The sequence below is a fragment of the Cervus elaphus genome, chromosome 7 (genome assembly GCF_910594005.1).
Source record: "Cervus elaphus chromosome 7, mCerEla1.1, whole genome shotgun sequence".
NCBI classification, from domain to species: Eukaryota; Metazoa; Chordata; class Mammalia; order Artiodactyla; family Cervidae; genus Cervus; species Cervus elaphus.
In genome coordinates this window covers 9,095,102-9,108,767 of record NC_057821.1, presented here as the reverse complement: position 1 = coordinate 9,108,767, position 13,666 = coordinate 9,095,102, and the positions used below count along the sequence as shown (strand labels likewise).

Here is a 13,666-nt window from a genome sequence, read left to right as displayed (position 1 = left end):
GTGGTACAGATGTATCCATAAACAATGTACGCTATCTCTCCGCGGGGCTTTACATGTTGAATAAATAGTGTCACCCTGCATGTATGCTCTGGCACATGGAGCAGGGTGACAGCCCACTTCCTGCCCACATCACAATTTGTTTATCTGTTGGTCGGTGACCATGAAAGGCCTGTCTAGGTTTTGGCTACCACAACCGTGTTGCAGTGTACATTCTTGTCTGCTTATGCAGACGCTTGAGTGTCTCTAGGGCAGTGAGTCCTGAAATCAGCTGAAAGGGTAAAGATCAGCACTTTCTAAAACTCAGAATTGATTAGGAAATAACCAGCATGACATGTCTTCGGGGTCACCATTAGGGTGAAAGTCCTGTGTCGTGAGGGGCATGTGTGTTCTGGATCTCAGTGTGGGCCTATTGAGGATACCTGTTCAAAAGTGATTTAAAAACTCTACTCCGGAGTGAGAACTTAGAAGGTGAACTTGCTGGATCTCAGGGAAGGTGCAGTTCGACCTCCTGGGAGTTGATGAATTGCACTCCAAAGTGGCCTTTCTAAGTCATCTTCTCATGGGTCACTAGAAGTATGTCCGTTGAGATATGCCTCCCCCACCAACACTTGCTGTTGTCAGGCTTCTTAGCCTGGAATTTCTTTGTTTCTCCACTCTCAGAGAACAGATTGGGGCCATCTTGAATGGTAATGCTCTCTCTCCTTTTTGGCCTTCCCCATTAGACCATGAGTTCCTAGATAGAGGAGGCTGTGTCTGCGTTAATTTGTGTCCCCACTGGGCCTGGTATGTAGCAAGTGTTCACAAAATCTATGCAGAATTGAACTCTCAAAGAGGAGGAGGATGGGGAGAGTATAAAAATTATTCCAGGAGGGCTTCTCCGGTGGCTCAGTGGTAAAGAATCCACCAGCCGTTGCAGGAAACACTGATTAGATCCCTGGTCCAGGAAGATCCTATGTGCCGTGGAGCAACGAAGCCCGTGTGCCACAAGTATTGAGCCTGTGCTCTAGATCCCGGGAACTACAACTGCTGAGCCCACGCACCGCAGCGACTGAAGCCCGCACACCCCAGAGCCTGTGCAACAGGAGAAGCCACCGCAGTGAGAAGCCCGAGCACCGCAAGAAGAGGCGCCCCTGCTCTCCGCAGCCAGAGTAAATAAAAACTTAAATAAATAAATAAATAATCCTGAGAAATAATAGGAGACTGTGGGAGCCCTGGATCAGGGTATCAGACCCCTGGGTCCCCAGGCAGGAGGCGGGAGCTTCCAGGGATGCTCTAAGTGGTTGGAAAGGAGACCTGACCGGCCCACCCCTCCTGAGGGGCTTCAGTGGGATGCCCTGAAGCGGGGGCAAAGATCAAGCCCAGGAAGGAGGCTGCCTCCATCCTCATGGCAACTGGTTTACCTGGCTCAGGCCCTAACCTCCAAGGCCAGGTTCCTCTAGCACCACCTCCCAAAGGGGCCTCTTCTAGAAGGAAAACAGAGAGGATGGGACAGTCCGGTCAGAAAGCCCAAACTCAGGATTCCCAAGGAGCCAGTGACTGCAGGCGCCTCCAGGATGGGAAACTGAGGCGCTGGGCCTGGACTGTGGGGTGGGGGCGGGGGGGGGGTGGATTTCGTCTCAGCATATCTTTTTTTTTTTTCTCTCTTTTTTTAACCTTTTGAATTTTGGACCATGTGGATGTTTAACCTATAACCCAAACTAAAGATGCTCAAATTCTTACCCTCCAAGTGGCAAGCTCCAAGAACCCTCAGAAAGACCTCCAGGAACCCACTTCTATCCTCCATCCAATCCAGACCTGCCCAGACTCAGAAGGAACTCGGGCCGTGTGCTGAGGGAAGGGGCCACCAGGTCTGACTCTTAGGCCCTGTCACCAGCATGCCCCCCGCCTCCCCGCCACCACACCTGCCTTTCTAGGCTTCTCCCCAGCTCTGCCATGCGACTCTGCAGAGGGTCCAGACCTCTGTGAGTCTCGGGTTCCTTCTTGTAGCTAGAGTTCACACCACCTTCCCAGACTTCACCCCTGGTGCTGACTGCTCTTGGAGCTTTTCCTGGTCCTCCCTGACGGGGCCTGCGAGGGGCAGAATGGCCACCCCCATGCTTGCGGTGCCATCTCAGGGTTTGGGGCCATAAGAGGTCATCTGCAGGGCTTCCTCGGGCCCTCGCCCCTGACGTAGCAGCCGGGCCGGGAGGGGAGGCGGAGTTGGGCCAGAAGGGCTGACTCAGTGCAGCAGCCACCCTGCCGGGTCAGCCGGGCACCCCACCCACCGCCTGCCGGGGTTCCCAAAGAATTCCTTCCCCATGCCATAAGCTGCCCTGGGCGGGCACCCCAGCCCGCAGCAACCACTCAGCCACAGCCAGGGCTGCCTGCCCGGCCAGACTTCACACACACACACACACACACACACACACACACTCACATTCACATGCTCAACCTCCCAGGGAGCCTGGAAGGAGACAGAACTTGTTCTGTTGGTCATCCCCCACCCCCACCTCCCAGCCTTCAATGTCATATCTATTCATTTCAGACATTCGCTGACCACTGACCACATGCAAGGGGCTGGAGAGGAAACGGACAGAGGAATGCAGCCAGCTAGCCCGAACGCGCGCGGTCCCCGCCTGGGGAAGAAAGAGATCAAAGAGCCTGTGGCTGCTGGTCCCCCGGTCCCAGAAGAGAGTGATCCCGTCCTTCCACTCAACGGCCTCTTGAGAGCAAAGCCACTGGTTCTGAAGTCCTGAATCCAAGGGGCCTGATCTTTCCTCCTCCTCTGCCCTGAGAGGGTCGCCAGCAGATAAGGCGACCCCTCCCTGGGCAAACTGTGAAAAGCAGAAGTCCTGGAGCAGGACCACAGAGTCCTGGCTCCAAGCAGCGCTCTGCAGAGAAGCTGGCCCGCCTCTCTGGACCTCAGTGTCCCTGAGGAGTAAGAATAGAGAGCTGTGTTCGTGAGATCCTGGCAGGAAACTGGCACCACGTCCCCAGTGGGTGGTTAAAGATAGGTTAATGAATGGACAGACTTGCAGAGGTGTGGGCAGGGTTCAGGGCTCAGCCAGAGGTGGTGCAGCTCCCGGGAGCTAGTGACCGGGGAGAGCTGTTATCAGCCCAGGCCTGGAAAGGAGCCAGTGGACCAGTCATTGACCCTCTCCCCCTTCCAGTGCTCTGGTCTCTTTCCAGTGCCTCCCACTGACTCAGAGGACAAGGGAACCTGGGTAACTCAGGCCACAGAGGCCAGCCACCCAGCACACAGAGCAAGCACGGAATAGTGGACAGCAGATCCGGAGTGGGGCGATGAATGGAGAGTATCTGCTGATAACATAAGTAACTACTTTGTAAAACCTTTAGCTCAAGCAGCAAATATCTCTATAATTGTCCTTGCTGGCATAGTCCTCAGGGTTCTCAATAAAGAGAAATATCAGTGGACCTAAAGAAATGACAACCTAATAGTGGAATTTTGTTTTCTAGGATGAGCGAAGAATGGACTTTTTTTTTTAATGTATTTATTTTTAATCGGTGGTGTCTGCCATATATCAGGGCTTCCCAGGAGGAACTAGTGGTAAAGAACATGCCTGCCAATGCAGGAGACATAATAGATGTGGGTCCGATCCCTGGGTCGGGAAGATCCCCTGGAGGAAGGCATGGCAACCCACTCCAGTATCTTGCATGGAGCATGCCATGGACAGAGGAGCCTGGTGGGCCACAGTCCAAGGGGTCGCAACGACTCGGACACGACTGAAGTGACTGAGCACTCACACGCGCCATAAATCTACATGAATTTTTGGAGGAGAGATGTTTATGAGACAGAAGATTTTATCCACAAAGCAGACCTCTGTGTCCCCTCCCCAGTAGAATAATCAGCTGAGTAGCCACTGGCCAGAAGGAGGAAGTAAGGGGTGCAGGGCTGGGCTGCACTCGCCCCCTACCATTCTGAGTCAGAACTGGGGGGTGGTGGAGGCTCCAGGGGAGGCTGTCTGATTACAGCTCCCCGTTACCCTCTGAGGTTACCGTATCTTGATGCCCAGGTCAGGACCTTGGCAGGAGCCCCAGAGAAGAGGGAGACCTCTGGCAGTTCTGTGTCTTTCCAGGCTCGGGGGTGGGGGTGGGCCTGCCCCGTGAGGGGAAACTGTCTAGGTCCCTACGCTCCACTTGCCAGCAAGGGAAGCAGGTCTGGAGGGGTGAGCTCACGTCAATGCCACCGTGAGCCTTTTGAGAAAGGAGTGAGAAAACCCTCCCGGGACCAGGGCCAGGCAGGAGCAGCCTTTGTCTGGCAGGAGACGAGCGGGGTGACGTCAGGTCCACCTGGGCTGGGCCCTGCCTCCAGCTGCACCCCACACCCACCTCGGCAGGACAGAGGCCTGCAGGCCGCTCCTGCACCCGGCTTGCCAGCCTTTGTCTCTGGAGCATTCAGAAGAGGTCGCCTATCGAGGGGTGTGCCTTGCCCTCTGGAGGGGGCGGGGGGAGGTCATGGTCGAGGCACTCCGCTCTAGGGGGAGAGGGAGAGAAAGGCTTGCTGTTTGCCCGGGAAGGGAGCAGACACTGGGGCCCTTGTCCTGGGGCAGCGGGGGAGCTGCTGGCCAGATGGAGAGCGGCCGGGGGCTGGGGCCAGGGAGAGGAGGGGTTCCAGGCCCAGCCATGAGCCTCTTCCTCCCAGCCCCCACCCAGCTCCCAGGCCTGCCCGAGACCCAAGGAAGGGCACCCCACTCCCACCCAGATACAGAACCTCCAAAGGCAGTCCTAGGGCTGAGGCCCCAACGCTGCAAAAACCCCCCAGGTTTGGGCCATTGACGCTGGGCAGGCTTCTCTCTGGAAGCGGTTCTCCTGGTCTATGCCTATGTGCGTGTGCTCAGAGGTGTCTGACTCCTTTTGACCCCATGGACTGTAGCCCTCCCACGGACTGTAGCCCTCCAGGCTCCTCTGTGCGTGGGATTCTCCAGGCAAGAACACTGGAGCGGGTCGCCACGCCCTCCTCCAGGGGATCTCCCCGACCCAGGGATCGAACCCGCGTCTCCTGCGTTGGCAGCAGTCTCCTGGTTGGCAGTGAATGAACCCAGCCTCGGGCCTTCAGAGCCGCATTCCGGTGAGGAGGGTTGAGCCCGGGACCCGACAAACACTGATGAAAGTTGTGCTGCGTGCAGGGCCTGCACCGGGAGGGAGGAGGAGAGCTCCCTGAGGGCCTGAGAAGCCTGGTCACCAGGAGCCCGGCTCCCGCCCAGCCCCTGACCCCCAGCACACAAAGGGCTGGGCCTGGCAGCCCCGAGCCCAGCTCTTGGCCTGGCGCTGCTGCTGTTCTACACCCTGTTTGTAAACGTAGCCACCCCCAGGAGCGTCCCCAGCACCTCAGCCAGCCCTCAGCACTTGTCAGGGTTGGCTGGGGGTGCAGAGAGGACGGCCCCCGAAGCCCAGGCTCTTGGACCGGGAGGGGCAGGGGCGGCGGCGGGGCGGGGGTTGGGGGGGCCTGGCGGGGCAGAAAGAGAAACAAAAACTGCCACCCACTGCTGACACCTCGCATCCACCCCTAGGTGGCGCTCTGGCTGCACTAGCGCACGCGGCCTGTGCGTGCCTGTTAGTCGCTCGGGCGTGTCCAACTCTGCGACCCCATGAACCCTAAACCTCCAGGCTTCTCTGTCCATGGGATTCTCCAAGCGAGAAGACTGGAGTGGGTTGCCATTCCCTTCTTAGCCTGCCATCCTCCTTTTATAGGTGAGGAGGCTGCGGCTCACTGTAGCCAAGGAGACAAATAGCTGATGGACGGACGGGAAAATTCCGCTACTGAACAGGTCAGTAGAGGTTGCCCAGCTACTAAGGTGTCTCCGTTTTTCAGAGGAAGAAAGTTCAGGGAGGTGAAGAGATCCACCCAAAGTCACACAGCTAGCAAGTGACGGAGGGGGGTTCGCACTCAGGCGGGCCTGGCCAGGGAGCCTACGGCTTCATCTTCAGGCTTCAGAGGGCCCCAGAGAGGGGACCTGGAAGGACTCTGTTCTCAGAGATTCCTGGCAGAGAGTGGCTCCTCTGCCCTCGCAGACCCTGCCCCAAATGCCTGCTCAGTGGTAGCGGGGGGGACCCTCGCACTTGGGACAGGGATCCCACCAAGGCCTGTGCCTCCAGCCTCCACCTCCAGCTGCCGCCCAGTTCTTTCCTCCAACTCCACCTTCCAGGGGGACCAGCCTGGCTCCCTCCATCCTGGGCCAGGCGGGCCTCCGCACCCAGGACAGGCTGCCTCTGGGCACCACCATCTGCGGGCCACACACAGGCTGCACCTGCCCTGATTCCAGCAGATTCCAGTGCCAACCACCGTGATTCATTAGCTCCCCCTTGTCCCAACAGACAAAATGCACAGCATGAGGAAAAGGGTCAGACAGCAGGGAGGACGTCCAGGCTGTCAGGAATGGGAGATTCGAGAATTAGGGGTCTGAGGAGATGGGGTCCTTTAAAAGAGGAATATGCTAGGCTGCCTGAGTGAGATTCCAAATTCAGGGGTTCCGGACTAATCCACTTCCTCTGGCTCCTCCAGCTTCCTCCCCTCCAGGCCCGAGTGCTGGGATGGGAGCTGGAAGGTTGCCTCCAGAGCCTGTTCAGACCTGCAGCCAGGCCCATACCAGCAGCAAACGCTGGTCTCATTCAGCGGCAGGAAGAATGAGCACTCACTGAACATGTACTACGGTCCCTCTATCAGCTCATGTCACCTTCAAATGGCCCTCAGAAAGCTATGGTCCTTCTGACCACTTGACAGCAAGGAAACCGAGGCTCGAGGCCTTTTTCAGGATTCCCCATCTTCCCAACATCTGTTCGTCCTTCAAGGTTAAGTTTAAATGTCCCGCTTCTTGCCCAGGACCTCTGCCCTCTGCGGGGCTGCCCACAGGGACCACTGCTAATCAGAGCCCCGGCTCTCCAGGCCAACCTGCCATTTCCTAGCTCTTGACCTGGAATAAGTGACTTCCCTAAATCTGTTTGCTTACCTGCCAAGAGGGATGATGAAGCACCAAACAGCAGAGGATGGTGGTGAGCGTCCAGTGAGGTGACAGACATCGGGCCCTGCAACCAGTCCCTGGCACAGAGGCGGCACTTTACAGAGGCAGCTGTCATTGCTGAGTTTATCTCATATGCTCTCTTATTGACATCTCATCGTCTTAACTCTGTAATATCAGTGAGGCCTCGCCTGGCCATCTCAGTCCTGGTTTGGGTTCCCCAGGACACAGAGATTCAAGGGCACACACACAAATGGAGGTGACCAGAGTGAACCCCAATAGAGGATGGGAGAGGCGAGGCAGATGTGGAGCCCAGTCCCCCTGGGGAGCTCGGGGAGCCGGGTCAGTCTCTGATGTGCCCTTCTCACCCCCGCTGGCTTCAAACCCCAGTCACGTGCCAGGCCCCAGTTTCCTGCAGCTCTGAGCCCTGCTGACCGGCCATCCTGCGCTTCTGCCTTGTTCAGCTAAGAGACGGGGACAGGAGGCCAGGCCTTGGAGAGAGGGGTGCCAGAGGCTGAGGGCTGAGCCTGGTTGAGAGCCAGCACGGGCACAGAGATAGGCATCAAGGACACCCGGTGTATGTGAATGTGCTCAGTCGCTCAGTCGTGTCCGACCCTTGCGACCCCATGGGCTGTAGCCCGCAGATACCATGGGGGCTCTGAATCCCCCTCGGTCCATGGGGATTCTCCAAGCAAGAATGCTGGAGTGGGTTGCCATGCCCTCCTTCAGGGGATCTTCCCAACCCAGGGATCGAACCCATGTCTCCCGCATTGCAGGCGGATTCTTTACCATCTGAGCCACGAGGGAAGCCCTTGTCCTGGCCAAACAGGAGGGGCCAGTGGAGGTGCTGCCGAGGCTCACTGTCAGATCTTGGCAGGTAACTGCTATCAGGTACGGGAAGCGCTCCCGGGGTGGGTGGTGGGCAGCCTGACCCAGCTCCCCCTGCATCCTCAGACCCCAGGCCACATCTCTGAGGCCTCTGAGTCCAGTCCAGGTGGGTTCAGCCTGAGAGACAAGCTGGGGAGAGAACTAAGGGAAGAACCGAGAAATATTTGGGTACAATGTTCTAATGACTACCGCTACCTAACAGATTCTCCAAAACCTGGTCGTGTGAAACAACGGCCATTTCATTTTGCTCAAAGTTCTGTGAGTCAGGAGTTTGGGAAGGGCCTGGCTTCCAGAAACTGGGTCTTGCTGGGGGTCTGCCGAGTCATTGCCGTCAGATGCCAGCTGGGGTGGAGTCATCTCAAGGCTCCGCTGGGCTGGTGGTGCACAATGGCTGCTCCCAGCAGGGCCAGCAGGAGGAGCGCCCCTGAACTGCAGATGGGACCCCCTCCACGTGGCTTCTGACTTCTTACAGAGGGGCTGCTTTATCCCAGAGGGAAGAGGTGGAACCTGGGTGGTCTTCTCTAACTCAGCCTCAGCAGTCACAGAGCATCACTCCCACAGTACCTGATGATGGAGGCAGTCATGGCCCTTCCAGAAGCAAGGGGAGAAGGACACGGATCCCCTCTCCCTGGGAAGACAGCCAAAGGGTGTTGGGCCCATGTTTTAGACTGACCTCAGGTGACGTCTCAGAGCAGGGCTCTCTCCCCGTGCAACCTGGGATCTCACAGGTTACAGGCCATGGGGGACACCAGGAGACCTCGAGGCAGCATCCGTCCTACAAAGACTGGGGCCCTGAGAGTGTAGAGCCTGGGCCCCTGCACCTGCCTCAGCTCCATCCAGCCCGTCTGTGACAGTGAAGGCCAAGGGGCCCTTGGGCCCTGAGGCCCAGGATGGGTGAGTGACCTGGAGAGGTGTGTGTGGGTGGTGGTGCAAGTGCCCCAGCGGTGTTTGAGTGTGAGTGTGTGTGCCCACAAGGACTCGTGCATGAGGCTGGAGGTGGGAGGGTTGCCCCACTCCCTGGAAGAAACTGTGCTCCATCACCAAGGACCCAGGTCCTCCCCTCCCTGAGGACCCAGGTTCTGCAGGGCTGACGGGGAAGTCAAGGCAGTATGGGGGGATAGGGCTTCAGGGGGAGGGGCTGAGCGTGAAGGAAGCCTATGGGCTGGGAGTCAGATCCTGGGGTCTCACGATTCAGGGCTCGCAAGAAGAGGGTGACGATCATCAGAAACCATGGACAGCTTCCTGGTGGCACAGTCAACCACGGAAACACCTGCAGAAACGGGGGAGGGGGTGTGGGGGGCCAGAGAGGCCAGACAAACACGTCATCTCCAGCTCCTCCCCTGAACCAAGAGGTAAAATGTCCCCCCAGCACCCCGCCTGCCCCACAGTCCCCAGGGCAAAGTGCCCCAGGCAGGCCAGCACCCCACGTGTGACAGCCTGTCACCCAGCCTCTGCCCTCCCTCACCCACGCCCACCAGGGCCCCCTGCTCACAGCTGTGCACCCAAGAGGCTCTCAAGAGACTTCCGCTGAAGGAACGAGGCGCAGGTGCGTGCTGGGGCTGGCTGTGGGCAGGGGTCCCCCCGGCCGCTGCCCTCGCTCCTCTGCTGGGCCTCTGGGCAGGGTGGCTGCTGCAGCAGCCAGTGCCCACTCCAGGGGCCCACCCAGGCCTTCAGGCACTTCCTGAGCAGCAGGACATATCCTGGCCTGAGTGCCCCTGGAAGGAGGCAGCTTATCAAAGGGGAAAGGACACTTTGTTCAGACCTGGTCACTTGCCCAGACTGGGGGTGGCGTGTTTGGGGCCTGGCGGGTAGGGCAGGGCACTGATAGCGGGAGGGTCCCAGCCAGCGGGCTGGGGCGGGAGGTCTGGGGAGGGCGGATGCGCCAGCTCCACGCTCCAGGCAGTGCCAGGACCTTGGCCCTTCCAGAGATACGTTCAGGCCCCTCCTTCCCCTTCACAGTCCTACCTTCTTTCCATGCCCGCCCTACCTCTCCTGGAGGGGCTTTGCATTCACTCCATTCATTCATTTAAGCAATGTGTAAGGGTGTTTGGAAGGTACTGGTAAGGCTCTAGACCCTGGGGACAGAGCAGCAAACAAAACAGGCAACACTGCCTGCCCTGGTGAAGCTCATGTTCCAGCTGAGCGGCCCTAAGCACATAAACAAACTAAATACATGTGTCAGATGATGGAAGTGCTGTGAAGACAAATGAAGCAGGGGAGGGGCACAGAGAGGGAGTGGCCTGGAAGAGAGAGAGGTTTTTTCTTTATACAGGTGACTGAGAAGGTGACAGATGACAGCAAAGGAAAGACGTCAAGTAGGTACGGAAGTGAGTCATGTAAGTTTCTAGGAGCAGAGCTGGCAACACAGCGGGAACAGCACGTGCAAAGGCCCTGAGGCAGGAGCCGGCTGAGTGTGCCGGAAACAGCAGAGGCCAGCATGGCCGGAGCACACAGAGACAGCAGGAGGGCAGACAGATGAGGCTGAAGACAGAGAGGGCCCAGACGGGAAGGGGCCTTGGAAGGAACTGGCTCTCACTTGGGTGATGGAGATTCAGTGTAGGGCTTTCGACAGAGGAATTATTATTAATATTAACTGTTTAGTTGTTTTTTTAAACTGTTTTTTTTTCTTTTTTTAGTATTTTTAAAGCGTTTATGTTTTAAAATAACAGGAGCTCAGGAATTCATTGGAAGTCCAGCGGCTAGGACTCAGCACTTTCACTGCTGGGGCCCAGGTTCAATCTCTGACCTGATCCGAAAAATAAGATTCTACAAGCCGCACAGTGTGGCTAAAAAGGAAAAAGCAACAGTAACTCATGTTACCTAGTGCTTAATACATCAGCCACTTTTCGAAACACTGAACGTGCATTAACCCATTTATTCTTCCCAATAATCTTCATTAAAGATGAGGATACACTGATACTAGGGAGGTCTCCACCACGAGATGCTGGGAGCACCCCGGCCCAAGCTGTGACAAGCCAGAAACGTTGCCAGACGCTGCCGAATGTCCCTGGGCAGACACGACGGCCCCGATGAGAAGCGCTGCCGGAGGGTCCTCCCGGCCACCCCGCCTGCCTCTGTCCCAGCTCAGCCCCGCACCTCTCACTACAACAAGTGTAAGCGCCCCTACTTACCCCCTGCCCCCACTGCCTCTCCACCGCACGCCTCATCCTAGATGCCACGATAGAGCCGCTCCCCCACCTCTATAGCCCTCGACAGCTCCCACTGCCCTGAGGATGCACAGCAAGCCGCTGAGCTTGGCTTAGTCGGCCCTATGTAGCCCGGCCCCTACACTCCAGCTCTGCCCTCGAGGCCCTCCTGCCGCTGCCCGCCCTCCCTCTCTCAGCCTGGTACTGCTGAGCCCGCTCTGTGCCAGCCACCGTGCTGGGCATGCAGGCCTGGGGACAAAGCCCCCCGGGGCCTGCCTTCACGATGCGTCTGTCCAGGGGAGGGGGGAGCAGGGAAACACGTGGACCCCATTAGTTCCATAGGCAGGGAGCTGTGAGGACCCCAGAAGAGGAGCTGCCAGAGTCGAGCTGTATAGGGTGGGCAGGGCTGTGAGAAGGAGCCGGGAAGACCTGGGGGCAGCAGCCGTGAGGGGCTCGGGAAGTGTGGCTGTGATCCGAGCCCAGCCAAGGCCCGAGGCCGCACGTGTACAGAGAGACAGTCGTCAGGGAGCCCAGTTCACATACGGGCGGACCAAACAGGGAGACCTGGGAGAGGGGAGACCGGGGCGGTTCCGTGTGGGTCAGAGAGGCAGACAGTGGGGCCCCAGTGCCGACTGGACACTCCCCCCATCCCCAGCGGGTCCCCCTGGCAGGCATGCCCTCTCCCCTTGCTTCACCTGTCAAATCCCTCCTGCTCCTGCAAGCCCAAGTCACAGATGGTGCCTCCTCCTCTTTGAGGCCTTCTAGGTTCCTCCCTGATGGAATCACTGGCTCCTTCCTCTGCTTTCCAATCCTGTGTTATAGCAACATCCTGCTCTGATTTTTATTGCAGGGTTGCCCTGACCCCACCTGCGCACTGTGGATTTCAGGAGGACAGGGAGGAATCGTTTCTGCTTGGTCTCCGGACAGGTTAAATGGAACTGCCTTCAGCAGAGGCAGCCCCAGCCCTCCGCGACCCGGGGATCCGGGGGTGCGGGGTGAGGGGTACATGAAAATAACCACTGCTGGGCATCTGGCCCAGGTGCACACCTTTGTGGGCGGGGGCATCCTCGGATGGCGGGGCCGTCGAGGCCAGGGCGCATTTGCGGGGCCTGAGCGCGCACAGGCCCTGCTGAGGCCAAGCGCCTGCCCCGGCCGCCGTCGCCCACGGTGGCCGGCAGGCCCTCCTCCGACTGCACACCGCGAGGCTGACCCTGCCCACCCGGAGGCGGCGGCGGGGGCCCGGCTGAGCGCCGAGGGCCGGGGGCGCCCCCTGGTGGTCGAGCCCCTCCGGTACTCCTCACTGCCGCTTTCAACGCCGCCCCACTGCCCTCCTCACAGCAGCAGCCAGCGAGGAACTCACCCCGGACCCCAGCAACCTCCTGCGCGGCCCACGCCTCACCCCCGCTCACTCCTACGGTCTCGTCCCTATGCAGCCGCCAAGGGGGTCTTTTAAAATGTTAACCACGTCTGGTCACTCGGTCTGATAAGCTTAAACCCCTCAAGGGACTTCCCTGGTGGATCCACCGGCTAAGACTCCCAATGCAGGAAGCCGGGGTTCGATCCCTGGTCAGGGAACTAGATCCTGCAAACTGCAATTAAAGACCCTGCCTGCTGCAGCTAAGACCCGCCACAGGCAGATAAAGAGAAACTTTTAAGATAAATAAAAATAAACTCTCAAAACCCGGATCAACAAAGGATGTGATCTCCTTCCTTCCTGATCTCACTGCCCCTGTCGCCACACCACGCAGGTCTGCTTCCCGTCCCTCACACGCCCCAGGCCTGCTCCTGCCTCAGGGCATCGGCCCCTGCTGCTCCCCGGCCCGGGGCGTTCCCCGACGGTCCCTGCCCTCCCGTCCTGGTGGTCCCTGCGTCGACAGGACCTCCTCAGAGAGGCCTCCCCGTCCCACCCTCTGAGACAGCCGCCCAGCAGCTTCCTCACAGCACCTGCCACGCCCGGATCCAGTCTCTGTTCAGTTTATCCTGCTAGCAATCCTAAGCGCTCAAAAAGTGGAGATTCAGAGTGTCTTGTTCACGGCCCCCCACCCCGCGCCCGCCGCCCCATTGCCTAGAACAGGATGTGGTGGGTGCTTAATCAGTATTGGTATTTGATCCCTGCCAAACAGCGCTTCACTCAGCCTGCAAGGGAAGCCTGTGATTCGCCCATTTCCAGGAAGTGAAAACTGAGGCCCAGGGAGGTCAGGGGCCTGCCTGCTGTCACGTGAGCTTGTCAAGCTGGCGCTTTGGCTGCCACCTGGTGGAGCCTCTCCCCTCTGCGCCTGCAGCTCCTTTTCCACCTGGAAAACGACCCAGGGGGCGCTGCCCTTCCCTTGCCCTGGGAGAGGCAATGCTGACCACCACTGCCTCTGCGCAGGCCTCAAGGTGGCATTTTCCTCGAAGGCCCTGCCCAGGAGCCCCACCCGCCATCTCCCCGGGCAGGCAGGCCTGCCTCTCACCCTGCCCACCTTTCCGTCCACCCTATTGCCCCCCCCCCCACCACCTACTGCCTTCCTTTCAGCCCCACTGTCCCCCAGGTACCCTCAGAATAGATCCAGGGGCTGTTTCTCACCTCTGTCCCCCCCAGATATGCAGTAAGAGAGATAGAAACAGAGGCCCACATGCCGCTACCAACAGTGAGCGGTGGCGGAAGACGAGGGGTGGAGAGAGACATCGGGACGG

At 58.7% G+C, this 13,666-nt stretch overlaps 1 protein-coding gene and 1 long non-coding RNA gene across 5 annotated transcripts; both read left to right on the top strand.

The window, feature by feature from the left end:
* Nucleotides 1-4,462: 4,462 nt before the first annotated feature.
* Nucleotides 4,463-7,811, top strand: LOC122696947. Its single transcript, XR_006341962.1, has 3 exons — nt 4,463-5,068; nt 5,692-5,768; nt 7,733-7,811. It is a non-coding gene; the product is annotated as an uncharacterized LOC122696947 (long non-coding RNA).
* Nucleotides 7,812-9,124: 1,313 nt separating this feature from the next.
* Nucleotides 9,125-12,486, top strand: LOC122696944 (collagen alpha-1(X) chain-like). Of its 4 annotated transcripts, XM_043907186.1 has the most exons (5): nt 9,125-9,196; nt 9,323-9,390; nt 10,117-10,163; nt 10,747-10,957; nt 11,841-12,486. In XM_043907186.1, the coding sequence occupies exons 4-5, from the start codon at nt 10,874-10,876 to the stop codon at nt 12,441-12,443; spliced, it is 687 nt and encodes a 228-aa protein (XP_043763121.1). In that variant the 5' UTR covers nt 9,125-9,196; nt 9,323-9,390; nt 10,117-10,163; nt 10,747-10,873; the 3' UTR covers nt 12,444-12,486. The 4 variants fall into 4 exon arrangements, with proteins under 4 accessions (XP_043763121.1, XP_043763123.1, XP_043763124.1 ...); XM_043907188.1 differs by lacking the exon at nt 10,117-10,163; XM_043907189.1 differs by lacking the exons at nt 9,125-9,196; nt 9,323-9,390 and having other exon boundaries at nt 10,143-10,159.
* Nucleotides 12,487-13,666: the final 1,180 nt, after the last annotated feature.